This window comes from Phyllopteryx taeniolatus, chromosome 15 (assembly GCF_024500385.1).
Source record: "Phyllopteryx taeniolatus isolate TA_2022b chromosome 15, UOR_Ptae_1.2, whole genome shotgun sequence".
Taxonomy (NCBI): Eukaryota; Metazoa; Chordata; class Actinopteri; order Syngnathiformes; family Syngnathidae; genus Phyllopteryx; species Phyllopteryx taeniolatus.
This window is the reverse complement of record NC_084516.1, coordinates 13,070,789-13,095,449: the sequence shown is the minus strand read 5'-3', so window position 1 is coordinate 13,095,449 and position 24,661 is coordinate 13,070,789. Positions and strand designations below refer to the sequence as shown.

Genomic DNA, 24,661 nt, shown 5'->3' with positions numbered 1-24,661 from the left:
AGTGGAGTTTCCACTGCATTTATGGCCAATTGCGGTAGCCGTCTTTCCGGAACAAGGAACAAAGTAAAAACAATGGCGACCGGGAAACAGTGCCTGCTAGATCAAATGGACCTTGATGACCAGATGATGCGTTGAATTCATTATATTGCAAAATCAATCAAGAAGGCGGCGGCGTAGGTGAGATGTGCGGCCACTAAATGAAAGTCGGGATTGCGGTATTGAGGAACTGTGGCAAATGTTGTTTTATTTTGAAAGAGCGAGCGGAAAAGCAGTGTTGGTTCACACCATGATTTGACAGGCTAACCCGGAAGTGTGCTGTTTTGCTTGCAGTATTTTCCTTCTCACAATAAAATGTCCTCGTAATCACGTGCAGTATTTGGAAGTCCTTGAAAGTCGTGCACGAGTCACCTTGAAAGTCATTCATTTCATCATCTCCTATGATCCGGTACGTATCTTTTCGCAAATATTCCGTTCCAACGTCGCGAAATGTTAGCAATATGTGCACGATAGCCGCGTGTTCTGAGAACAGTGCAGAAAATGAGGATGTAACCAAGTGTTTGTTCATTTAGGTTGCTTTCCCTCCGCAGCAGGTAAGCGCTAAAATCACCACCATGGGATTTCTTCTCTCCAAGTCCATGGATGCAAACTTGAAAAAGCAGCAGGAGTTTATGCTGCACAACTCAAGACTACAGGTGAGTTCATTTGATATGGCGATTTCAAAAGATGACAAACGTTTCAGTGCATGTGTAAGTGCAGTGAAGTGCGGTGCGGTGCGGTGCAGTGCAGTGTAAACTTGTTGTCCCAGTCAATCAAGCTAGAAACATTAAACAGATGACACGTTTTTTTTTTCTCGTCTCCAATGCTTCGAGCCAATATGATTTATTTCTGTATTTTTCGTGTAATGTTCTTTCTCCTGGCACTATTTCTATAAAACATTTTTGCCTTTTCCACTAATATTTTTTGAGCAGTTTTCGGCCGAATATTTTAGGTAACAGAATTCTCGGTGCATCCCAAGTTTGAAATGCAATGAAAGTAGTTTTGGGTCATAGTTTATGGTATATTTATGGTTTATTATTATCACTTTTAGGGAAGTGTGAATTTGATTTTTACCAGAAGTTCACTATTTGCTGTCAGGGGTCAGTCACTGTATTTACATCTTCAACCGTTTGCAAAAGCATTTGATTGTTCGACCTGTTCATGTATTGAATTGAATCATCTTTTATTGTCATGAACATGCATGCATGCACACGAAATTTGTTCTCTGCATTTAACCCATCACAGTGAACCCATACACATGTTAGTGGAACACACTGGAGCAGGGGGCAGCTGAAGCGCCCGGGGAGCATTTCGGGGTATCAGTGTCTTGCTCAAGGACACCACAGCCGTGAGTCCGGGGGATGTTGGCGGATGGTCCAGTCGGGGTTTTGAACCTAGGTCCCCCACGGTGGCAGGCGATGATCTTAACCATTGGGCCACGGCTGCCTACGTCACTGGAAATAGATACTGTCGGTAGGTGAATGAGATGTTTCTAGTACCTTTGGGACTACATCATCAAGGAGGAAATAGCTTTTTCTCAGTAATGGTGACAGAAGCGATTAAAGTTATTTTTAGGTCATAGCCATTGTGTGTGTGGTTTTGCTCAATCATGATGACGTACTGAAAGTTATGGAATGGTGAACCTGCGGCCATTAGGATTCATATCCGATGTTTATATGCTTTATATTGTAGTGGATTGTTTAATTCCTCGGATGTACCATGGATCTGCGGTGGGGCACAGAGGGGTGGGCGTAGCGGCCCCCCTGCTGTAGAGCAGCTGGCTCCAGATGACTGTGTTGGTTAATTGTTAATAATTGAAGTTTCCAAGGAATGTAGTATCTGATGTTGCTGTTTCAATACATCATCGACGAGTGACTCACTTTTGCAAAATGAATATGATATGACGTAATGAAAGTTAGTAGTTATTTTTAGATTGTGACCTTGTATCGAGCTAAAGAGCCGAGCGCCACCACATCATTTCCACTGTCCCGTCGTCCATTATTTTTTGTCAAATAAGTAAATAAAAATAATTTTAAAAAATGTCAACAGTTAAACAGCCAGCCAGTCAACAACTTTCTGCTTTGTATACCCAGCTGCCTAACAGTTAGTTACTTTTAGTGTATTGTGTCATGATCAGTTGTTCAAGTGAAGAGTGTGACATCTACTTCCAGCCCTTAAAGAAATGTCAGTGGTTTTTCTGCTCCTTTTCCAGCTCTGTTTGCACATTGACACCTTGAATGCTTGTTTGTGGGTCATTTCTTTATGCTTTTTTTTTTGCTTCTCTTGTCACTGATGTCATCAAACGTCACATGAGGTACAATCTGTTAATTTATTTATTTATTCGGTAGTGACCATATACTGTGTGTGTGTTTTGTGTGTGTGTGTGTATATATATATATATATATATATAGATAGAGAGAGAGAGAGAGAATCGCTCAATTCTTTTCAATTGCCCGTCTGTAGTAATTACTGTCATGGGTCGCCCAGCCTAGCAAACCATACTTTATCTCCGCTACCTTTTATTTGGCGTACGGTACCCGGTATATCCAAGCTTTACTTCTGCTATGGCAAGCCGCAATCAGCACAGAATGCAGACAAAAGTGACATTAATTGAACTTTTGCTGCTCAACTCCACAAGCAGTCCGAACAGCATGCTTCTTGGCAATGGTTTAAAAGAAATGTCTCAGGCTTGATTGTGTTATTATCTCAAGTATGTTTTATACTGTATAAACTCACCTTTGACGTTTAGGCCAGTTAATTGCAGCTAAAGGGTTCTGAATTAGGGCAACTGTTTTCAAGCCTACTGCACAGTGTGGACAAGTCATGGTAGTCCGCATGGGGTCAACAATAGGAGGCCAGTGTTTGGACCACATTACCATATTTGACTGCTGACATTAACCGTGTTTATGCGGTATGGGTTTTCTATAGTGAATTGTAAGCTTTATTGCAATTTATTAGCATATGTACAGTTCTGCTGCTGCCTTGTGTGCTTCAGCAAGTATTTTCTTTTTTTTTTTTTTTTTTAAAGATTGCAATGTGATGTAGAACCATTAAGGATAGTTTCTATATTACTGTAGTAAACACTGAAAAATGCCGCCAGTTTCTAGATTATTCTTTGCAAGAAAGGGGAGAGAGATATTGTGCAGAGCAAACAGACGAATGCAAGGACTCGTAACTAACAGCTTCTGATGTTCCTTGTATAGTAAACACTGGGCTGCCTCGTAATCACAAAGAGAATTGTTTACAGTTACTAGGAACGGTGCATTCAAAAATACTGCCTGCAATGTACAATATCTTCTCTCCTGTTCTGTATTAAATATCAAATACCGTGCCAGTCAACAGTTTGGCCACACTTGCTCATGTTAGAAAGATGTGCCCAAACTTTGAATGCCCATCCGGTCATCCTTCTTCTATTGCATTTTTCCTCATTTTAGTCATGGGTGTGCTGGCGCCTACCTATCCCAACTGAAATTGGGCGAGAGTTGGGCCACACCCTGCACTGGTCATCAGTATGACACGGGGCAAAGTTTTGACTGGTACTGTAGATAATGAAAAGGAAAATGGTTCCATCTGCTGGTCCTTGAGGGGATCTGCCCTCCACGGCACCGAAATTAAGAGTCACCGCTGTTCATGATGTTATACAGTAAACCCTCGTTATTCGCGGGGGTAGGAGACCAAGCCCAGACACAAAGAGTAACAGTTTTCAAACAGTTGAGACATCCCTTAAAATGTTTCTTTCATTGATAATATCAATAATTTAAACTACTGTAAATATACGTTAAACTATGATTTTTTCAAACACGGTCATTTGAAACTCCTTGAAATTGAAAGCAGTACGTGACGGTTTGATTTTCCCAATTATTTCGTTGCACTTAGACATCTGATTAGGTTTTTGACGCTGTGATTTATAGTCTCATTTGAAAAGTATATACAGGGTGTCCCGAAATCCACTGTACAGTTCTTTTTCGTTTCAGGTATCATTCAGACAGACATGAGGCCATCAGCATGTGGCAACTTGGGCTTTCTAGTTTTTCTAAGCGCATCATTCCCTTGGCCCATGGCTCGCTAATTGACATCAGAGCAGCGTTGGAAAATTCCCACCTGGCAAGACGTTTTTCTCTGTCCGACTTCAGTTTAGTAGCAGTTTGAGAAGTGTTCCATAAAGTTTCAGTGGTCTAATTTGCGAGACAAGGCACACCAAACCACCAGTTGCGCTGAATCTTGTTCATGCACAAGACTTCTGCTAGGTTTGATTTTCCAATTTTGACGTGTGTGTCTATTTAGACTCTCTGTCGCTGAACTGAAACTTTTCCAAGAGCTGAGAGTCGCTTTGTTAATGGTGGAGGATTGATTAACACATTTCCACACAAGCATCATAATCTTCCACTTGCAGCCTTTGAACAACCTGAAGTAATGCTTTTATCGCTCTTCGAAGCATCCGCTCAATCAAGCTTCCGTTGATGCTGAGTTCCAGCGAAGCCCTCCGGTAGGAGAGTTGACTTGGCTTTGCGTGGACGCCTGCTCTAAGAGTTCTGTGTTTTCATCATCGGTGCTAGTAGCAGGTTCAAGAACAGATTCTGTTTCGAGAGACTTGCTATGGATGGTGTCAATTGTACGACACATTGGAGCAGTATGATTGTCATAAACTTCAAGTGGGGACTGAAAAACATCTTGCCAGGCGGCAATTTTGCAACACTGCGCCAATGTCAGCTGGCAAGCCACGGGCAAGGGAATGATATGCTTACGAAAACTTCAAAGCTATTCAATGCTGATGCTCTCACTTCTTACACAGCAAATTATACCTGAAATGAGCACAAACATATGAGGATAGGTGCAAATATATTAGTTATTGAGCGAATAGTTTTTTTTAAGTAGTAGCTTCTACAGAAAATGTGAGTTATTAACTCACGTTAACTGACGTTAACTGTACTGCAATTCACTGACTCTGCCACAAGGTAGCACAACTACTCTTTGCTTGCGTATGGAATCCAGATGTCCAGCAACAGGCATTGTGACGTGTGTGTTTGTCCAGCTGGAGCGTCAGATGATGATGCAGAACCAGATGAGGGAGCGACAGATGGCGATGCAGATTGCCCGGTCCAGAGAGTTCATCAAGTACTTCGGCACATTCTTCGCTGTGGCATTCACCGGCCTCACCGTTGGGTGAGTTTCACGCACACAGACTCAACAAAATGCCAGTGTGCTCATGTAGTTTGCCAGCTTCACATTTTGTCCGGTGGCCTTTTGCTGCTCCGGCGATCACACAGTCCCAAAATGTCACGTTTACGACTCGCTAGCTTTTCTCACCAATAACAGCTGTCAGTCTGGCGAGCCACAAAGTGTTTACAGTCCCTGAATTCACGTTTCTTTCTTAAACCAATATAAAGTAATATTGCTTTATTATTAAAGTAATCAAATGCATTTATTTATTTTTATCCAGTGCCCTAAAAAGAAAGAAACCAGCCCTGTTGGCGCCCATCTTGCCCCTCAGCTTCATATTTGCCTATCAGATGGACAGTGCCTATGGGACACTTATTCATCGAGTTCGAGGTAAGTAAGTGGATGTTTAAAGGATCACCTTCCATAGCTTAAAAAAAAAAAAAAACACGTACATTCTGCTCTCCCGTTGCCTTTTAGGGGAGGCTGAGTGTATCATGGCGTCTGAAAACGACCGTCTAGACTTGCCTCACGGAACTCCAACCTTCGATAGCATAGAGAAGGCCCGACGCGCTAAAAGCAGCCTTGCCTCCTTCTTGGAGAGATAATGACTTTGTCCACCACAAAAACAATGCTAAAACCGTCCATTCATACTGTTACCTGCTGTTGGTGGGGGGTGGGGGCAGAACACAAAAAGGGTCATATGATGTACATTGTTACTTTTTGTAAGTAGCAGTATAATTAAATGGCTAAATCAAAATACAGTATACCTGAAAGAAAATGAGATTTGCAAGAAATAGCTAGAGTGGAAAACTTGTCCTGTATTGAACATTCATCATGTGCTGAACTTTAGCAACTTTAAACCTGCTTGGTGCTGATTAAAGGTGCCTTTGGTGCACCCCTTTTTTTGTCATATTCATGAGACTGCTATTTTTTGTATACACGGGTGCATCTCAATAAATTAGAATATGGTGAAAAACAAAATTTGTTTCAGTAGTTCAGTTAAAAAAAAAAATACTGAAGCAGCTGCTAACAAAACCTCCAAATTCACCATCTCAAGAAATTATAATATTGTTGAACAATCAAACTAAATTGGCCTTTGGTGTGTTTAATAGTACATGACTTTCACCTTTTTAAATCAGCTTTTGTAGCATATTCCAATTAATTGAGGTGAACCTCGATTCAACACACTCCACTCACCGGGCACAACATTAGGTACGCTTTTTTTGGAGTCAAACTGTCAGTCCAATAATTGTTCTAACCTTATAACCAAACAGGCATCCTCAACTCAACATACAAGTTAAAAAATATGTAATAATACATGTGACCGGGGCTGGGCAATATGGCCCAAAAATGAAGTTTCAGATTTCTATTCTCAAAAATCAGATTTCCCGTATTTTACCAAACCAACTTTTTGTCATATTTGGGATGGAGTATTGTCTCTATGGTGCTTCAGTAAACACGTGAAATATGAAATAAAATCGTCCACGCATTCCTGAGTTCCAGACGCTTTTCTGCTGAGAGGCCTGAAGTCAGGTCATTTGAATTTCTCAAGCTTATCTACGTCACTAGCGAAGATCTCCTCCTTCCCTTTCCGCTCCCGAGCCAGCGCTGTCAACATAACAAACGTGTGCTCTCACAAGTAGTGAGACTTGGGTCCTCTACACGGTGGCAACCAATCAGAGGAAAGGGGGCGCTCTCTCTGCTTCTGACGGGCATCCAAAATGATGTAATTCCCAAAAGGGCTGACGGGTGTAAACAAAACGTATTAAAAATAAACGGTTCACATTAATAAAGGTGAAATATGTGAAAGTGGACCCTTGCAGCCTTCGGTTTTACTGTACGCTGTCCTTGGGAGAAAAAGTTAGGATGGCACCGCATTAGACTGTGCAGGCAATGTTTGCAGTGTCACGTTTAGCTCAGCAGGAAGCTGTGCTAATTCAATAAAAAGCAACATTGCCAAGTGTCCCTCCCTGGTGACGCGGAGACGCGTTAACACACGTAACAATTGGACACGAGTGTTCACAACGCACGCCTGTAATAATATTGCCAGCACGGAGAAATAAACCCCAGCGCTTATTGTCATCCATCAAAATGACGCACGTTTTGGAGAGTGAGAGAGGGAGAGGGATGGTCGACGAGTGAACTATAAAAGATGAGGTCCGCTCACGAGAAAGCCAATCAAGCTCCATTAGGCGAGAAGACCTTAAAGGAAGTGGATTGGCTCCGTCAACTGGTGAAGTGCGAAGGCGTTGAGAAGCATGCTTGGGAGAGCCGCGGCGTGCGTGCTGCTGGTGGCGCTGGCCGCGTGCGGCGGCGGCGGTGGCGGCTTGCAGGCTCAAGCCGTCAGCGGCGCACTCTTGCTCAGGGACTACGGAGTCAAGCTGTGCGGGAGGGAGTTTGTACGAGCCGTCATTTTCACCTGCGGAGGCTCCCGCTGGAAGCGGCTCAACGACGCAGACTTCGGTGAGTGGAACCTTTGGTCGTCCTGCTCATTTGACTGTGATTGCAAAACATGCCTTCAAAAGTGACTTTTATGATTGGATCATTTTCAACAGCACTTTGCGTTATTTAACTAGCTCACTGAAAATGAAAGAGTCCGCATTAAAGCACTTCATGGCCACGGTCTCCGATAAATTTAAGAACTATATACATCATGGGGAGAACATGCAAACTCCACACAGGCGGGGCCGGGGATTGAACCCCGGTCCTCAGAACTGTGAGGCAGACGCTCTAATCCGCCGATCACCGTGCCGCTCATATTTTGTTTTGTTTATTTGAACAAAAACTTTTTTTTTTTTTTCAAATTTGTCCAGCAGATGCCGCTATTTTTTTGTGAATCAAAGCATGCAGCAAATTATCACAGCTTTTACAGTATTTTGCAGAGGTGCCCTACTACTGATAAGTGTGGAGCTATTGATGTCGGATAATGTGTACATATAAAAAAAAAACAAGTGGGTGTCTCTTACAAGTCCGTAAAATATACAGCTTTGGAATAAAATTAAGAGAAAACTGCAAAATGAGCAGTTTATCTGATTTTGCTATTTTGTTAGCCTAATAACAATTGCCTTAATCATTTTTTTTAACATACCAGAAAACGCCCAGCTATTTCAACAAACAAGAAGAATCCATTTGCCTCAGTTCAACCTTCGCAGATTACCATTACCTGGATGGCTGACAATCTACACAGTCATAAAGAAACAAAAAACTACTTTTTTTTTTTTTTTTTTTAGCAAGCATGTAGGTATTGTTGATGTATTATTGATATTGTGACAGCAAGTTAAAAATGACTTGGGGAATTACGCTTTTAGGCTAAAGATTTGTATGTATATTTGAGTAAAATATATATATTTAAAATTCTATAAACAAAACCCCCAAAATTCCAAATACAAACATTTAGATTTTGAGTATTTATTTGCAGAATTCAAAATGTCAGAGCTGTTACGTACTGTAATATACACTCAATGTTATAATTCCTAATTTAGCACCATCCACAGTTCCCTCTAAAGCTTGGTACTTTTATTCATATTCTAACCTATTGGCCTGCCAGTAAAATGCGTGAAATTATATGGACTGTGTGGTCTTTTCTCCAGAAGCCTTCGAGTGGAAGCCCCACAGTGACGTCACAACCAAGAGCAAGCAGCCCACCTTCCACACTCGCAACCTTCTTTCCCAGCGTACCTCCTCCACCTACTTTTCTTCCAACTCCCCGGCGGAAGTTTTGACCCGTCACGCAGCTCCGAGCAAGAGTGACGAGCCCGATTCATTCAATGATTTAGGTGTGCTGGCTAAAGTAGTGTGGCCTAGAAACAGCAGCAGCAGCAGGACGAGGAGGCACTTTTCTCAGGGTGTCGCAGGCATTTGCTGCAGCCAAGGCTGCACTAAGAATGATATAGGACGCTTGTGTTGAGGTGCCCAGCGAAGCAGTGTCATCATGTAAATATCTCCTAACAAATTATCTGCATTTTGTTTGAAAAAAAACAACATCTTTCACTTTATAAAAAATTTAATAAAATCTATCATATGTAACAACACGGTTGAATTCATGTCCACAGCTAAGATGTACTTAAAAGAGGGAGTCCAACTAGAAAAGTGACTCAAGGATTCGATGTTTATCATCACAATACTACAATAGACAACGGTTTTTCAATAAATTAGAGTATGGTGGAAAACTTAATTTATTTCAGGACTACGGTTCTATTCAAAAAAAGTGATACTTGTACACTGTATCGATTCACTACACAGAATTAAATATTTTGTGATTTTTAAACTTAACTCATTATAGCTTTCAACTAACAAATTTTCAACTAACAAAAGAAACAAAAATGTTTATATATATATATATATATATATGTATATATTAATATTATAATTGTGATCTGAAAGACAAAGTCACAACAATAAATCTGCTTAAATCAAGAGCGGGGGAGTATGTGAACAAATCAGGAGTCAGGAGTCATTCAACCTACAGTCCAATCAATGTGATGGGATTGGAGCTGTTGGCTAAAGCTGCCCTGCTCTATAAAAACACATCCCAGTTTAGCGTTTTCTATTCTCAAGACGCTTGGCTTATTTCGAGGAGGGTGTCGGACCAGAAGAGTGACTCTAAGAGTGACATTTATCACAATATTTTGTTTGAAAGCACTGGGGAAAAAAAAGTACTTATGGGAAATCACTTAAAGTTGAGTGAATCTAAAATGTTCTTCTCCATGAAAAATAATTTATTGCAAGGCTGCGTCAGTTGTACCTAAAAAAATGACCAAACGTTGTAAAACATCAGGAATGACTTTTATCCAATTTGAATAGTAAAATGTTTTTAACGATGTTCTTTTCATTGCTTGGGCACACAATGGCAACAATGTAGTAATAGTAAAACGTACATCTGTGTTGCGGACTCACCAAGATGGCTGCTTTGAAATGCCTCCAATGCTCTTTTATACAAACGTATTCAAAATATATACTCGACAGACTGCAACATGACTTCTATAATTACGTCTTCCTGAACTAATACATAATATATACATCCCCTTAATGAAATTGGAGGTAATATCAGCAGTCCCAGAGCATGTTTCTTTGAAGCATGCTTTCAAATTATACTAAACAGTTAAGGCAATTAATGACCAACTTTAACAGACAGCATTATTTTAATTGGACCAGTAACCTTTTAGACTTAAAGTGCATCTGGAAACACCGTGCTTCACTTGTTTCACTTTTCGTTGTTTTTGCCTTATTCAAAAACAAGTTACATTCATTTTTGGAATGTATACACACGCACACAAAACGTAAGAAATCACAGATGGCAATTACAGCCACAAATCTTTTTGAATATGCTATGAGCTTGGCACACTTTTGCTCTTTGCAGTTCCTAAGGTTTTTTCTTAATTTTTTTTTTAAGATGTGTATTAAAAATATGTAACAAAAATACATAAGTATTTTGGAATAAGCCTGTAACATAAAGAAAAAGGGAAGCACTTAAATACATTCGGGATTTACTGTACAATTTCGCCTTTGCCAAGGTTTTGCTTTCATCAGGTGGGATGTTTGTTACAAAAAAGTAAAAAAAGTAAAAAAAGAACAACATAAAACCCAAGGAAGGATGCAAACATTACACATCATACACAAGTACAATATAACCATATTTTACAAAAGAAATGACCAGCTTTAAAAACAATTCTCATATAGAATAACATGTATAAAAAGAATATTTAAAGGCAGTCGGAAATGTTCTTTGGAGTCAAGGTGTAGTGTTTATGAAGTCCTCACATCACTTGTAAGTGGATATCAGCCTGGTGTGATCGGAATAGTTTGTTTGCATCATCGCGACATCGAGACTTCCCCGGTGAACGCGCCTCACGTGCCCATGTTGTCTCGTGCCGTCTCCACTCTGCGGATCAGCATTTGGAAAGTGGGCCTGTGTCCCGGGTCACCGCTCCAGCACTCGGTCATCATCTGCTGCATCTGACAAAGTGAACGTGGCCTTTACTCACTGACAGTTACACTCTGCATCACTTTCCATACATGTATTAAGAGGAAAGTTGGGGAACCTTTTTCCTCTCAGGAGCCATTTCCAATTTTCACGGAGAAGTTCTCCAAGCGCCATACGAAATATATCAAAATATATCATGTTACAAGTGTTTCTTCTTTATTATGTATTAGGAGCATTCACTATAAAACCCTTCTAGAAATTGCCTTGTCTTCTTTGTCATTTTGAGGGATTTATATTTGTGATGGGGGCAGCTAGTCTTTGGCGCGTCTCCTTCACATGTTCCATGGCATGTTCCCTGCGTGCTTGCCTGGCATTTCTCAGGGTATTCACTGCGAGTGTGAATTATTGTTAATATCATCACTGTTGGGCAGAAACCCTGTATGTTCAAATTTGCTCAATTTCATTTTTTTCCCCCACAAATTGATACTTATTGGTCAGTCTCCATGTGCTCCGTTGTTTTTATAAATTATTAACCAATTCAAAGTGTTGAAAATAGCTTAAGAGCAAATCTCTTAACTCTCTTGGTCACTTCGACTGTCTTGAACTCAACCTCTTCCTTACGCCGCAGGAGCGTAGCGCTATTATGTTGCCTCAAGATTGAATGTCTGTATAATTTTTAGATGATAAGGACTGAAGTAAAACTAGTTTGGTTTGATACATTTGAGTAGGCTTAGGTCTTCTTTGTTAAAGATCAATGGCTGTATTGATTTGTTGTAGACGGACGCCCGCGACCCATGGAGGTTAAGTCTTTGCGCAGATTAATATCTGCCTATTACATTGCTTAGTCAGCTCATTGTTTTTTTGTTTTGCATCGCTCGTGGCGCTCGGGCCTCTGAAAAAGAGTTTGGGAAGATGATGTACCCACAATTGCTAGCTTTAGCTGACTATTAAAGCCTCTTCTCTCGTCAGGGGCTTGGCACAACCGCAGATTTGACTTGACATTTCTGTCACATTCTTATCAATGACAGTGTAATAAATTAGCTTTTTTTTTTTTTATTTTATTTTTTTTTTTGCAAATTAAGTTAGCGATTGAGCATGATGATGGGGAGATGTGTTGATGTCAGTGCGCAACAGTATATTATAGCAATATAAAGGTATAATACAACTTTAACAGTGCAGTGTTTGGTAACTCAAACAAGCTTTATTTATTTATTTTTATTTCCTGAAAAGTAGGGATTTGAGAAATTTGATACGGGCCCTGTGATTGGCTGGTGACCAGTCCTGGATTTCCCCTGCCTCTTTCTAAAAGTCAGCTGGGATAGACTGAAGCTCACCCGCAACCCAAACAGAAAAATTGGCTCTCTAGTGAAACCACTGGAACATTTCCTCAGAGTCCAGTTTCACATGGCCATTCCTGAAAAGACACAGATGTCTGCAGCCCCTTTGGTTTAAAACGGCCATTTCAAGGGGTTCTTAAAATATGAACTGAGATTTGAATTGTTACCTAATTTAAACCAGGAACAGCCAGTTCTATGTTTATGAATGACTCATTGGCTCGAAGAAATCTGGCGTAAACGCAATAATGGTGCTTGTGATGCTCCCATTTCCTCTAAACTCTCTTCAGTGGACGTAAAAAGTCTACACACCTCGTTCAAATGCCACATTTTTGTGATATAAAAATAAGACCAAGATAAATCCTTTCAAAACTTTTTCCACCATCAGTGTGACCTGTAAACTGTAAAGCTCAACTGAAAAAAATACATCTTTTCGAGAGGGGAAGTGAAAACAAAACAACTGAGATAATGTGGTTGCACTAGTGTGCACACACACACATACCTGGGGATGTGGCTAGGTTCAGAATTAACTAAATCATGTTAATTGGGAGTTAGCCCACACCTGCCACCACTTAAGGTGCCTCTGATTAACCCCAAATAAAGTTTTGATGTTCTAGTAGGCTTTTTCTATGTTTGCATTGAGCCCTGTACCTGCTGCACCCAAATCTTGGGGGTGCAAGTAGCGTGGTTGCCCACCCCAGTTTTAGACAAAAGAAAACTGTTAGTGCTGACCTCCTTCGGACAATTATCCGGCACAGGCAAGCGATAGCCTTGTTTCAGCAGGTCGATCAAATGATAAACGATCATCTGTCCTTGTTTTTCATTTCCCATCTGCTCCATAAACACCTGGAACAAAAGTAGTCATGATAAGTAAGACCCACTTACAGAATCACAGCAACCAAATTCATGTGAAGAACGTCATCTTTTTAAGGAGTGTTCAGTCAAACAGAAGTGATTCATAGCTTTGAGTAAAGTAGTGTGTGAAGTGTAATACCGCAGGTGGGCTGTTGCCTTTGTCACAGTAAGTAAAAAGTTCATAGAGGACCACACCAAAACTCCAAACATCTGAAGCCACCGAAAACTTGCTTTCTGTAAGTGACTCTGGAGAATACCTGGGAAAAAAAAATAAATATCACCAGATTGGTCAAATATGTTGTAGTCTTTGTGAGACATGATAGGGTCCATCTTACCAAAAGATGGGGCTTTCTCCGGGCTCCCTCACAGTGTAGTACTCTTTGTCCTGGGGCAGCACCTTGGTCAGACCGAAGTCACCAATCTTCACCCTCATGTCGCTCTCTACCAGAATATTTCTAGTAGCCAGGTCTCTGTGGATGTAACGCGTTGTGGCCAGGTAGTCCATACCCTGGAACAATCGTGTCACATTTAAATGCAGGGAGAAAAATACTACGAACAATTTTAATACTTTTTATTGTTACATAAAGAAAAACAGACAGTGTTCCATTTATTTGTAGGATCATTTGTTGATTATACTGGATTTCCTCAAATAGTGTCCATCCTTATACATTAGATGCCATCACCATTAGTCACTTGGTGTATTTTCTTAAGAAAAAATAAAGCCCCTCCCCACAACATTTCCCATGAGGACAAAAAAAAAATGTAGTAACCTTAATTGTCTCAGTTTATAGATGGAATTGTTCACACATGAACCTCAGACTCAACCGCTGAGCCTGTTTGAACCAAAACAGCAGCAACACATGCAAACAGTCTCTACAGATGAATTGTAGAGTCATGCAGCACGTTGAATACATGATCCGCATGTAGGCCTTCACACTATACGGAGAGTTTGAAAATGACTAGCCTCCTAGTAGACTCACTAGTGATTGCGACTCTTCACCAAAACACAAAAGTGGGTGTACGAAGCGGGGTGGCCAGCCTTCGGTTCGGGTTGGCCGTGTCCACGCCTGGCCACCACGTAGCGCCGCTCTGTATATACAGTGTTTAACCACCTATTTCTCCTTTGCTTCTTGCAAATTCACTCTTTGTGAATTTCTTTTTTTCTTTCTTTTTTTAATTTTATTTTTTTCCTGTTTGGATGATGGGTCAAGCAGAATGGAAAATCTGCATCCCTTTTATGCCGAAACAGTTTTACTGTGTCACAGTGGAGTTTTTAAGCTTCAGCTGTGGTATTATAATTGAGGTTTATTGAGAATCCGACTTGATCAGTCGAACAGAACACATTTTCTAGAAGGGAGAAAGAAACAAAGACAAAAGACAAAGCACTAATTGTAAACAGGATGAGTGAAGTGGCCACCCCCCTTCGTACACCCACTATCATTACATTATCTACAACAATGAAACGTTACATTTGCATGTTGCATGGGGCTGTACTGCTACACCCTGTGAGGGAAGGACAGGACAAGATGGAACAGGACAAGGACAGGAGAAGAAGCATGCAGGACAAGGGTCGTGAACCCGGCTGTACAACTGAAGTGTGGTGGCATTAATTCTGTAAATTATAAGTGTCCAGGACGAGAGTATAAGTGAGGGTATACACAAGCGATTTGCATATTCATGAGTAATTTGTTGCAGTAAGGGGTGTGTGCCTGCGGATACATGCAAGTGAATTGATACTGTTTTACATGCACAAAGACTGACAGAAGTGTCCTGTAATTGCTGCGGCCGCACCACCATTTTATGCATAATGTACTGAGTAAAGTGTGTTCTATGAAGCACTTTATATTGTATAAGATGTAGATTTGTGTTTTTTGTCATTCTAAACGTATTGTTACAAATCTGTGTCCAGTAGCTACTGTCAGCAGACATGGAAAGGTCATCTTCCCATTTGGTGATTGGTAAGTGCATTGATTTAGTACATGAAATTAATTCATAAACTTTTGAGAGATTTATTTTACTTTGCGGGAGAAGCTTCATTATTTGCTGGACAAACTCCGGCAGTTCGAGGGTGCTCTGGAGTGTTGGTATTCTCTTTTTTTTTTTTTTTTTTTTATTGCTGCTTTTAATTTAGAAAGTTTCCGGCTGTTATTTGGAATTCTTGAAACAGTTCATCACGTGTCCTAAAAACATTATTGTTAAATAGTTGTTGTAGGTGGTTAATTCCATGTTGTTCCCATGTACTAAAATGAAGGGGTATATTATTAATTTTGAAATCTGGATTATGACAGATTGGGGAGAGCATACTGGGAGCTAATTGAGATCCTGTCGATTCTAAACTTTGCCACCAAGCCGTTAAGGTGGATGCAATTATTGGATTCTTGAAACATTTATGGCGTTTAAGACTCGTAGAAATAAATGGGAGTTTTGGTAGTTTGATTTTGTTGCAGTCTCAATATCTTTATGGGACCTATCCTCCGTTATTTGCCTAGTCACTGTTTATGTGCTCTTTCTGAAATGACCTAAAATGCCACAAGATGGTGCCAAAGCTCAGTCTAATAGAAAAGTAGCACTACATTTCATTTGTGTGTAAAGGAACTATTGAAAGACAAGTTTTGTATATCGGGGAGGAATTAAGTTTAGCCCAGTTAGAAAGAAGTTACGATAGTGGTACACACATGCATTTATTCAAAATCGGTAAGCCATTTATTTTTTATTTTAATACTGTAAGATGTGTTTGAAATGATATTAAAAAGTTTTAGGATCATAATTTTTGGTATATTTATGATTTAAACTATTAGTATAGGTATTTATAAACATTGTTGGGGTGGGGGATCACGTAGTCCAAAAATACAAATAGAAGCCTATCCCATCTACAGCTGAGTAAATAAATGCTCCCTGCTGCTATCTGTAGAAATGGGCTGGTTTAAACAAAACAATGCCGCCACACGCTGAATGAGTTCTCTAGTATGCGCTTTGCAGGACAGTATGTCACCTTGCAAATCTGTAGTGCATAGAGAAGCAGCTTCTTGGAATCAAAGTGGACTTTGTTTTTGAGAAGATAATCCCTCAAACTGCCGTAGGGAAGATACTCCATAATCAGGCGTAGGTTTCTCCGTCCTGAAAGACGAAACATTAAAATGAAATACTCAGTCAGAAAAATAATGTTTTAGCCATGTCATCTAATATTTTGTTTTTGCCTTTCTGCCTTTTCTCTTTTAATTGTTTTCTCTATTATCTTAATGACAGATTATCTATTGCTAGGTGCTTATAAAAAAACTCAATCAATAGCTCAAGATTTCTGGTCGTTCATACCTGCACTATAGCACACTCCTTTATATTTGACAATGTTCTCGTGATGGAGAGACTTGAGGATCTCAATCTCGCGCTCAAAGTCCCGGATGTGCTCCGCCGTGCTGTGCTGGAGTTTCTTAACGGCCACCACCTCCCCTGTGCTGTCCTGCAGGGGATCGTACCGGCACATCTCCACGCTGCCAAAATTCCCCTGCAACGACAAAGAGGGCGGATGGATAGGTAGAAATTTAGTGTGAGTGCGCGTGTGTGCACAGGTGTCTCACTTTGCCCAGCTGTTTGAGGAAGATGAGGTGTCGCTCCTCAAACTGAGCAGGCTCCTGGCTCTCGGAAGCCCACGGGAAGCCAAAGCCTCGCATCCTTGCAGGCACCATGTCGCTCTCCACCAAAAGCTCGTAGTCTGCACCACAAGATGATGAAGACTCTTAGAACTCCATTACAATCATACTGAACCGTATTTCCGCAAATAGTCGCTGGTGGCGTTTATTTAGTCAGCTGCAGATGAGGTATTTTAATAGTTGGCGTGTTCCCAGTGGTGTTAAAAAATAAATAAAAAGGACTGCTATGGTGAAGTGCAACCAAACAGCAAAAAACAAGAATGTCTGGGTTGAACAATAAAGTCCCAAAGCACCCAGGAACATTAACATGGACACACACAACATTGTGGCGCGTCACATGATGCTATTGAAACACTAATCACTGTCTCCACATAAGATCATCTTTAATACTGGACAGCACATAGCGAACCTGTTTACAACAGTTGGCAAGACCCCACGCTTCAATTAATGTGAAAAAACAGTGTATATACTGCAATAGGTGCTGATGTTTTAGTTGGCAAAAGGACTGAACATTTAGGGCCATATTTATTTAAGCTTTGCGCATACAAAAATGGCCACAAACCTGATTGCTCATGCACACAGAGGATTGCATTTGCCAAACCTGTTAATCTGCTGCACAGTTCACTTTGCGCGTTCTGGGAGGAGTATATGCAAATAAGATTTTGGGTCTTTAAATACCGCATGTGGAAGGCAGGTCCCAGCGTAGCGCAGGCAAAATGAGAGGCAAGTGGGGAGAGCTTTTTCCTTGTGCTAACATTTTTTAAATGTACCTCAAAGGGCTGACTTGGAGACAGTCACAAGAAGAAGTCATATTTATCACTTATGACAATGTTTTAAGTGATAACATATGACTTCTTGATGTGATGTGAGCAGGAAGTAGGCCAGTTCTTACCTGGGGTAAAGAGACTGTTTAGGTCTCTAATGACTGCCCTAAAAGAGGGTCGGTGTGACGACTCGTAGTCCATACAGCTGTTAATCAGATTGGCCAGCTCGGTCCATTTGGGAGCTGGCAGCTGGTGTCTGTCTTCGTAGAACATCATCTTCTGTAGCGGACCACACAAACACTACCCAAGTTAAAAGAATATTTGACAGGTGGGGACATGGGTGACAGGCTTAAAAACAATTCTACCAGATTTCATCATTAAGGCCATTATCATTGTATTTGATCTTAACATAAACCTGGCTGGCGTGTGTGGAATCATCACACATTCTTCAGTTATGACAAGTGGGTTCCTAAAATGTTGCACTGGCCCTCATCATTGAGCGAACCAAGGCATTATTTGTTTTCATCACCTTGCAGCAGTCAAGGGAGCAGAGTGGTTTATCGCCACCACTGCAGATCTCCCAGAGGGTGGTGCCAAAGCCCCACTTATCTGTGGCCAAACTCAGATTTTGTGAGTTTTCGATGCATTCTGGGGGCACCCACGGGATACGCTCCACCAGAACTGTGAGACAAAAGGCAGAGATAAGTGTGGAGAACGTTTGCTGATGTTTATCTGTCACACGTGCAAGTGAAGTTGTCATGTTTTTAAGACCTTCTTTGGGCAGTACAGTGGTGCCGATGCCAGGGTCGCTGAGCTTGATGAAAGGCAGACTGCCTGTCTTCTGGTCCTCCTTTCGGATCACCAGAACATTCTTGGCACAAACATTCCCGTGGACAACATTCTTATCCTCCTGAGGGTGCAAAACGCAAGAACACTGACCACTCCTGTGCCCCAGTCAAGGTTACGGCCTTGAGAATAGTTATGCAGATCTTAGATCTTACCAGGTAGTGCATGGCCCAGGCCAGCTGCTTGGCTACCTCCAGCTTCCATGTGATGTTGACGCTACTTTTATTCTTTTTCAAATAAGTGTCCAGAGAGCCAAATTTACCGTATTCCTGAACCATAATGTCTGAAACAAAGACAATCAGGGGATATTTTACACCACTGACAGTGGAACCTGTAGAGATGAACATCAATCCATCCATTTTTTATTTTTTTTTTATATCACTTGTCATTAAGATCGTGGAGCTACCAGCTGACCATGGGCAAAAGGCGGGGTATATTTTGGACTAGACTGAATATCCATTCATACTAACATTTACATATACAGGATGATTGAAAAGTAACTCCGTATTTTAAAATACTTATTTATTCATATGTTGTAATATTTTTCTCAATTTTTTTGTTTATGTTGCATGATTAAAGGATCAAGCCTATTCTACCAAACCAACGACTTTGGAAGAACTTGAAGGGCGAATAAGAAAAGTTGTGTCTTCCATCCCACAGGAGTTCCTTGTTAAATCAGTTAATGCGGTTTCTAGGCAGCTTGAGAAACTGGTGGCTAATGCTGGTGCGCATATCGAATAAAACTCCATGCAATACACTTTCTTCTCATGTTATTTCTTGTTACAGTTCATTACAGTTCAGAAATAAATGACAAGTACTTAAAAATAGGGCGTTACTTTTCAATCACCCGGTATATACATACATACACACACACACATATATATATACACACACACACACACACATATATATATATATATATATATATATATACATATATACATCTATACATCACCTCTCGCACTTGTTTTACGAGATGAAAACCATAAAGCCTCAGGCAACATATTCCTAGCCCCGCGATATCCGGTCCACAGCCCTACAACCAATGTATTTAAGGATTCATGGCGGATTTTGTATCAATAGTCGAGTCTGCTACCGATATCTCTGGCCTTTACGAAGGTATATCCGGTTGCATCGGTTTATCATTATTTGAACTCTGGAACAGAATTTTCCAAATGTAATCAATAAATTGAAAGCCAATCATGGAGCAAATTGTGTTTAAATGGTTCCACTTTATTGGATTTGGTGAAACAATCGAGTCATGATTATGTCTGTGTATGATTTGAACTTACTCTCATCTCCACAAACACATACACCATAGTTGAGGAGCAAGTGCTTGTGGGAGAGCTGGCTCATCATGCTGGCTGCTTCAAAGAATGACTGAGGGACAAGAGAAACCAAGCCAAGGTGAGAAAAAGAGAAACAATAGCTTCTTTATTAAGACAAACGGCCAGCGAGTAAAAACTAAAACTGACCTCTGAGTAACTGCGATGAGCTTTGTCCAAGATTTTGATAACCACGTCGATCTGATGAATCTCTCCGTAGTCTCCGAGCTCCTTCCTCACGCCGGAGAAGAGCTTGGTGAACGTACCTTGGCCAAGACTTTCACTCTAAAACGTTCAGTAAAGTTATGTTCAAGTATTTTCAAGAGGACAAAGAGGTGAGTTAAGATGATGGCTAATGTTGATAAATGTACATCCTTCCTAGCCTGCACCACAGAAACAACCTAATCAGTACCAGTCAGTAACTGAAAAATAGCCCTGTCATGCATTGGAATTGGTCCTTACTCGTGTAGTTTTGTTAGTATATTGTGTTAATTATCCGACAGGAGTCACAGAAAGCGAAGGTGGCTGCCTTACGATGACGAGATCCTCTTTTCTGATCTTGTGGAAAACCATCTGGCTGATGCTTTTTTGTAGCGACGGAGACAGAAGAACCTCTGGCACTTGGTTATTACGACATACCAGCAGATTGGATTTGTCTGGAGAAGCGTGGGGACACGTTAGGGAGGTTCCATCACAAATTTCAACATATACAGTCAACACTACAGCTACATGCAAGACTTTATTTAAATGGCAAATTTGAAAAACTGAGCTGTGACTTGTACTGACATTTGGGGGTGGGCGGACAGCACTTGGTCAGCTGAAATGTGTATCCGTCTGTGCGAAGCGCTTCCTTTTGGTAGCAGCTGAGAAGTTCCCCAAGCGTGTCGAAGCTTCTCGTGGCACCGCTCAGAATGTACTCTCCTGACTCGCTCCTCACAATCTTACAGTGCTTGTAGTCCATCATAGCATCATACTGAACGTCAAAGAGAACACAGACTGGCTGACATATGTCTGCTGGAAGCTGATGCCAGATCTATTTCATGTGAAACCCAAACTGTTTGCTCTCTCTAATGGTTGAAATTATCACATATCAGTTCTGCAGTGCATGCATGCCTTGCTTCCTGAGTTGCTTTGCATTAAGCACTTCACGTTATGCTGTGAAGCAGCAGTTTCACCTTCATCCTGACCAGAACAGACTGATACTTTCAAATTATAGATCTAATGTATTATTTTCTAACAGTGTCTAATAGCCTTGCTTAATCAATCATCATCTTTTGTGCATACATACTCTAAGATTAAGCAGACCGTCACTAAGCAAGTCACATGAGAGATACAAAAACCTAACATTGACATGGATCTAGTGCTTACCCCCACAACAAAGGACATAAAGAACTTGTCATAGGCTCTGGGGCTACGGCGCAGCATGTACAACCCTTGGCGGTTGCCGGCGCGACGCAGCTTAGCGATGGTAAACTCCATCCTGTGACCAGAGATCCACATTATGTAATTGCACTTGGGGGTGTGTGAAATCTTTAGTTGCGCGTGTGTGCTACTCACGACACAGGGCCATGACAGTGGCTCTGAATGCCCTCCAGAAGCCTTGGAGGGGCCACCTCTTTGCAAAGATAATGATGAGCATCTGCAACAAGTCTGTAATATCCGTCCACTAATGATACAAACGACAAAGCCTCCGAGAGAGAGTGAAACTCCAGCTCCTAAGTTGACAAGGAATATATCAGAATTTTTAAATCATAAGTGCTAAAATTTAATGCCCCTCTGTAGGAGTTCTAGGAACAGCACCCAAAGACTGGAAAACAAAAAAACTACCATAATTTCTCGTGTATAATGCGCACCCATGTATAATACGCACCCCCAAAGTTGACCTCAAAATTCTGGAAAACCCTTCTACCTATGTATAATGCATTTTTACAATGCATGATTTTGCTTCTACCGATATGATCAAAACATGAAGTATTATCTGTATTTTGTTAGTTTTTTTTCCAAAGAATTATTCTGAAGTTAAGCACTTTATTTGAACACATAATAATTTCTTTAATTTACTTGCTCTTATTTTGAAATTCACTGCCTTAGTTTTATTTAGTGTATTAGAAAACACACAGTTGTGGTCATATGTTTGATTACCCAGGCAGAATTTGTAAGATGGGTACAATTCTTTAAAGAAAACATGAAGGACAAGGCGCAACACTTTCAATTTTATTTTAATGGGATTCAAATTAAACGGTCAAGCATTTCAGAAAAGCATTATCATTAAACAAAACATAACCATAAAGAAATGAATGATGGATGTTGTTCAGTCATCAGTCATATTTAAAATAAATAAATAAATAAATAATTCACAAATTCTGCCAGGGTATGTAAACTTATGAACACAACTGTACATATATGCAGTCATATGTACCCCTGTTGTATTGGAATGAAAGTGTAGGCTACACCTTTTTTATAACCACTAGGTGGCAGTGACATTTTGGAATGAAAGTGTACAGCTTTTTCATAACCACTAGATGGCGGCATACATTTATAAAAATGTGGACGTTTTTTGCCATTTGCCCCTACACCTATGTATAATGTGCACTATTGACTTTCGACAATTTTTTGGGGAAAAAAAGGCGCATTATACACAAAAAAATACAGTTGTTCCCCAGACCAATTCAAAAGATGAACGATACCAGCTACCGGTAATCGGATTTGGTCAGAATACATTCTAAATACCCCCCAGGGGAAATATTTTCCCTCAGTGGTCAAACAGAAAAAAAACATAATCATTTAATTAAAAAAATGTTTTTTTCAATAGGAAATTGTTTCTGCTGTGTGTACTAGTTTCTGTAGAGCCCTTTAAATGAGAAGACATTCGTTTATTGTGTTTTGCAACGTTCCACATTGCTACATGCATGAACAATTAAAAATAAAATAGTGTAATAAAGGAGGAATGAACTGTGTACTGTACCAGGATCTGGTGATCTTGTGTTGTGAGAGTAACTATGCGACTCTCCACTGAGCCTTCCTTACTGGACTGCTTAATGCTGATGTCTATCACCTCTGGGAAATCACAGTATGTCTGCAGCTCCTAAAACAAACAAGTCATTCAAGGAACACGGGTATTATTAGGAAATTAATCATAATGACCATCTCCTAAAGCTCGATTTGCTGCCCCATGAGAGACTGTGACACACAGTAAGTGACTTAACATTATGCAAATATTTCACATTACCATGGCAACACAAAACCCATCTCCTTTTCCTCATCCTTACCTCCTCTGCTCCTTCCATTTTCCCTTTTAACCACTGGATGCCCTTGTTGCCCATGACGACGATGGTAACATCATGTGCAGACAGGTCCTTGACGTGGAAGCGCTCCGAGTAGAGCGATGGAAGTAGTACCTCCAGGCTCATCAGATACTTGAGGCGAAGTTTACACACCGTGACTTTGCACTCGCTGAACTGCTGGATGAACCTCTTGAACCGGAAGCGGATGCGCTTCCGAGTCAAGATGTTGTATTCCTGTATGCGACTTCGTATGCAGCTTGGCAGCAAAGATTTGTAGCTGAAGCACAAAAGTTTAAGAAACATTACTGTCGGAAACACTGGCCTAAATTCACAATGACCAGCGGCCATTATCATAGAGTTTCAAAGTGCCACTGTATTGGGTGAATAACACAGGAAAGACAACCTACCTGGTATCATTGTAGATGGCCACAGGTGACTGACCACTCTCTTTAGCCAAACGCATCATGTCTAGTACTGCCATGCCCAGACACTCCTCCTGGGCTTCGTGACTCATTGGAATGACAACCCTACCATTAAGAAAGTCACGACGCCACTGCCAAGGAAAATATCAAAGACTTCCCTTTAGAAACCCAACGTCCCTATTAAATATGGAAATAATAATTGATAGTGAGATCAACATTTTGTTGATTAATCATGTATTGAAGCAAAATGGAGTGAAATCACACTCTCAACTAGTTTGCTGTCCAAAGAACTAAGACATTAGATATGGGAAGTTGAGCTACATCCTCCTATAGGCAGCATTATTCTTTCAATACAACACTGGTAATGAAACAGGAGTGCAGAACATTCAAAGATTTTCCCATCCTTTTAAAATTATTTATAATAACAATAGCCATTACAATGGCCATCCCAAGTCACTATCCAATGACATATTTATCCAACACTCCATATGTCCAAATATGGGCGATTTAATATTTTTTCACAAATCAATACTACTACTTGCCTGAGCCCATGTGTTTTATGTTTTATTTTTACATATTATTAACAAATTTAAAGTGTTGAGAATAGCTTGAGAACAAATCTATTAATGCTCCTGAACGCTCAACTGTCTGAAAAGTGTTGTAAAACTCCACTGCTTCCCTCACTCTGCAGAGCCGTACAGCAGAACTATCGCCTCTACTGTACATTAAAAGTCTGGATGTTTTTAATCACGAAAATAGGTTAGATACAGTTGAGAAGGCCTGTTTTAATCAAATCAATCGCTGTAATGCTTCATTGTAACACAGTCATTTGCTTTTGTTAAGTATTAAAGGCTTTTTGTGTGGTCAGGGGCTCGGCGTGAGCACAGACTGATATGGATGGCTGGCGACCCGCGACGTATTCCTCCATTTTAATTAATGACAGCGTGATGAATTAGTGATTTTTTTTCATTAACTGAATTAGCGATTGAACAGGATTTTGGGGTGGTGTTAGTTGTTGTTGTGCTAGTGCACAACGTTATATGATAGCAAGTTACATAAGGTATT

At 40.6% G+C, this 24,661-nt stretch overlaps 3 protein-coding genes across 12 annotated transcripts in view; 2 read left to right on the top strand and 1 right to left on the bottom strand.

Moving 5' to 3' along the window:
- The first annotated feature begins 37 nt into the window (after positions 1-37).
- Positions 38-6,108, top strand: plgrkt (plasminogen receptor, C-terminal lysine transmembrane protein). Of its 6 annotated transcripts, none has more exons than XM_061747436.1 (6): positions 38-177; positions 374-445; positions 588-692; positions 5,069-5,199; positions 5,477-5,586; positions 5,674-6,108. In XM_061747436.1, the coding sequence occupies exons 3-6, from the start codon at positions 612-614 to the stop codon at positions 5,799-5,801; spliced, it is 450 nt and encodes a 149-aa protein (XP_061603420.1). In that variant the 5' UTR covers positions 38-177; positions 374-445; positions 588-611; the 3' UTR covers positions 5,802-6,108. The 6 variants fall into 6 exon arrangements, with proteins under 6 accessions (XP_061603420.1, XP_061603416.1, XP_061603419.1 ...); XM_061747432.1 differs by having other exon boundaries at positions 570-692; XM_061747435.1 differs by having other exon boundaries at positions 331-445.
- A 994-nt stretch (positions 6,109-7,102) lies between these two features.
- LOC133465052 (relaxin-3-like) lies at positions 7,103-9,486 on the top strand. Of its 2 annotated transcripts, none has more exons than XM_061747429.1 (2): positions 7,103-7,659; positions 8,790-9,486. In XM_061747429.1, the coding sequence occupies exons 1-2, from the start codon at positions 7,455-7,457 to the stop codon at positions 9,101-9,103; spliced, it is 519 nt and encodes a 172-aa protein (XP_061603413.1). In that variant the 5' UTR covers positions 7,103-7,454; the 3' UTR covers positions 9,104-9,486. The 2 variants fall into 2 exon arrangements, with proteins under 2 accessions (XP_061603413.1, XP_061603412.1); XM_061747428.1 differs by having other exon boundaries at positions 7,173-7,659; positions 8,787-9,465.
- Positions 9,487-10,318: 832 nt separating this feature from the next.
- jak2a (Janus kinase 2a) overlaps positions 10,319-24,661 on the bottom strand; it is a 30,212-nt gene continuing 15,869 nt past the window's right edge. For 3 of the 4 annotated variants that reach the window (XM_061747405.1, XM_061747407.1, XM_061747408.1), the window contains 20 exons: positions 23,582-23,727; positions 23,160-23,451; positions 22,856-22,975; positions 21,448-21,605; positions 21,259-21,370; positions 20,677-20,863; positions 20,425-20,546; positions 20,041-20,175; positions 19,858-19,945; positions 18,721-18,848; positions 18,491-18,629; positions 18,249-18,400; positions 17,848-17,998; positions 16,884-17,017; positions 16,621-16,810; positions 16,301-16,425; positions 13,644-13,816; positions 13,448-13,565; positions 13,186-13,299; positions 10,319-11,151 (listed from right to left, as the gene is read on the bottom strand). In XM_061747405.1, the coding sequence (XP_061603389.1) occupies positions 11,044-11,151; positions 13,186-13,299; positions 13,448-13,565; positions 13,644-13,816; positions 16,301-16,425; positions 16,621-16,810; positions 16,884-17,017; positions 17,848-17,998; positions 18,249-18,400; positions 18,491-18,629; positions 18,721-18,848; positions 19,858-19,945; positions 20,041-20,175; positions 20,425-20,546; positions 20,677-20,863; positions 21,259-21,370; positions 21,448-21,605; positions 22,856-22,975; positions 23,160-23,451; positions 23,582-23,727 (2,892 nt within the window). In that variant the 3' untranslated portion in view covers positions 10,319-11,043. The remainder of the gene's footprint in view (positions 11,152-13,185; positions 13,300-13,447; positions 13,566-13,643; positions 13,817-16,300; positions 16,426-16,620; positions 16,811-16,883; positions 17,018-17,847; positions 17,999-18,248; positions 18,401-18,490; positions 18,630-18,720; positions 18,849-19,857; positions 19,946-20,040; positions 20,176-20,424; positions 20,547-20,676; positions 20,864-21,258; positions 21,371-21,447; positions 21,606-22,855; positions 22,976-23,159; positions 23,452-23,581; positions 23,728-24,661) is intronic. The other variant, XM_061747406.1, reaches the window with a different exon arrangement.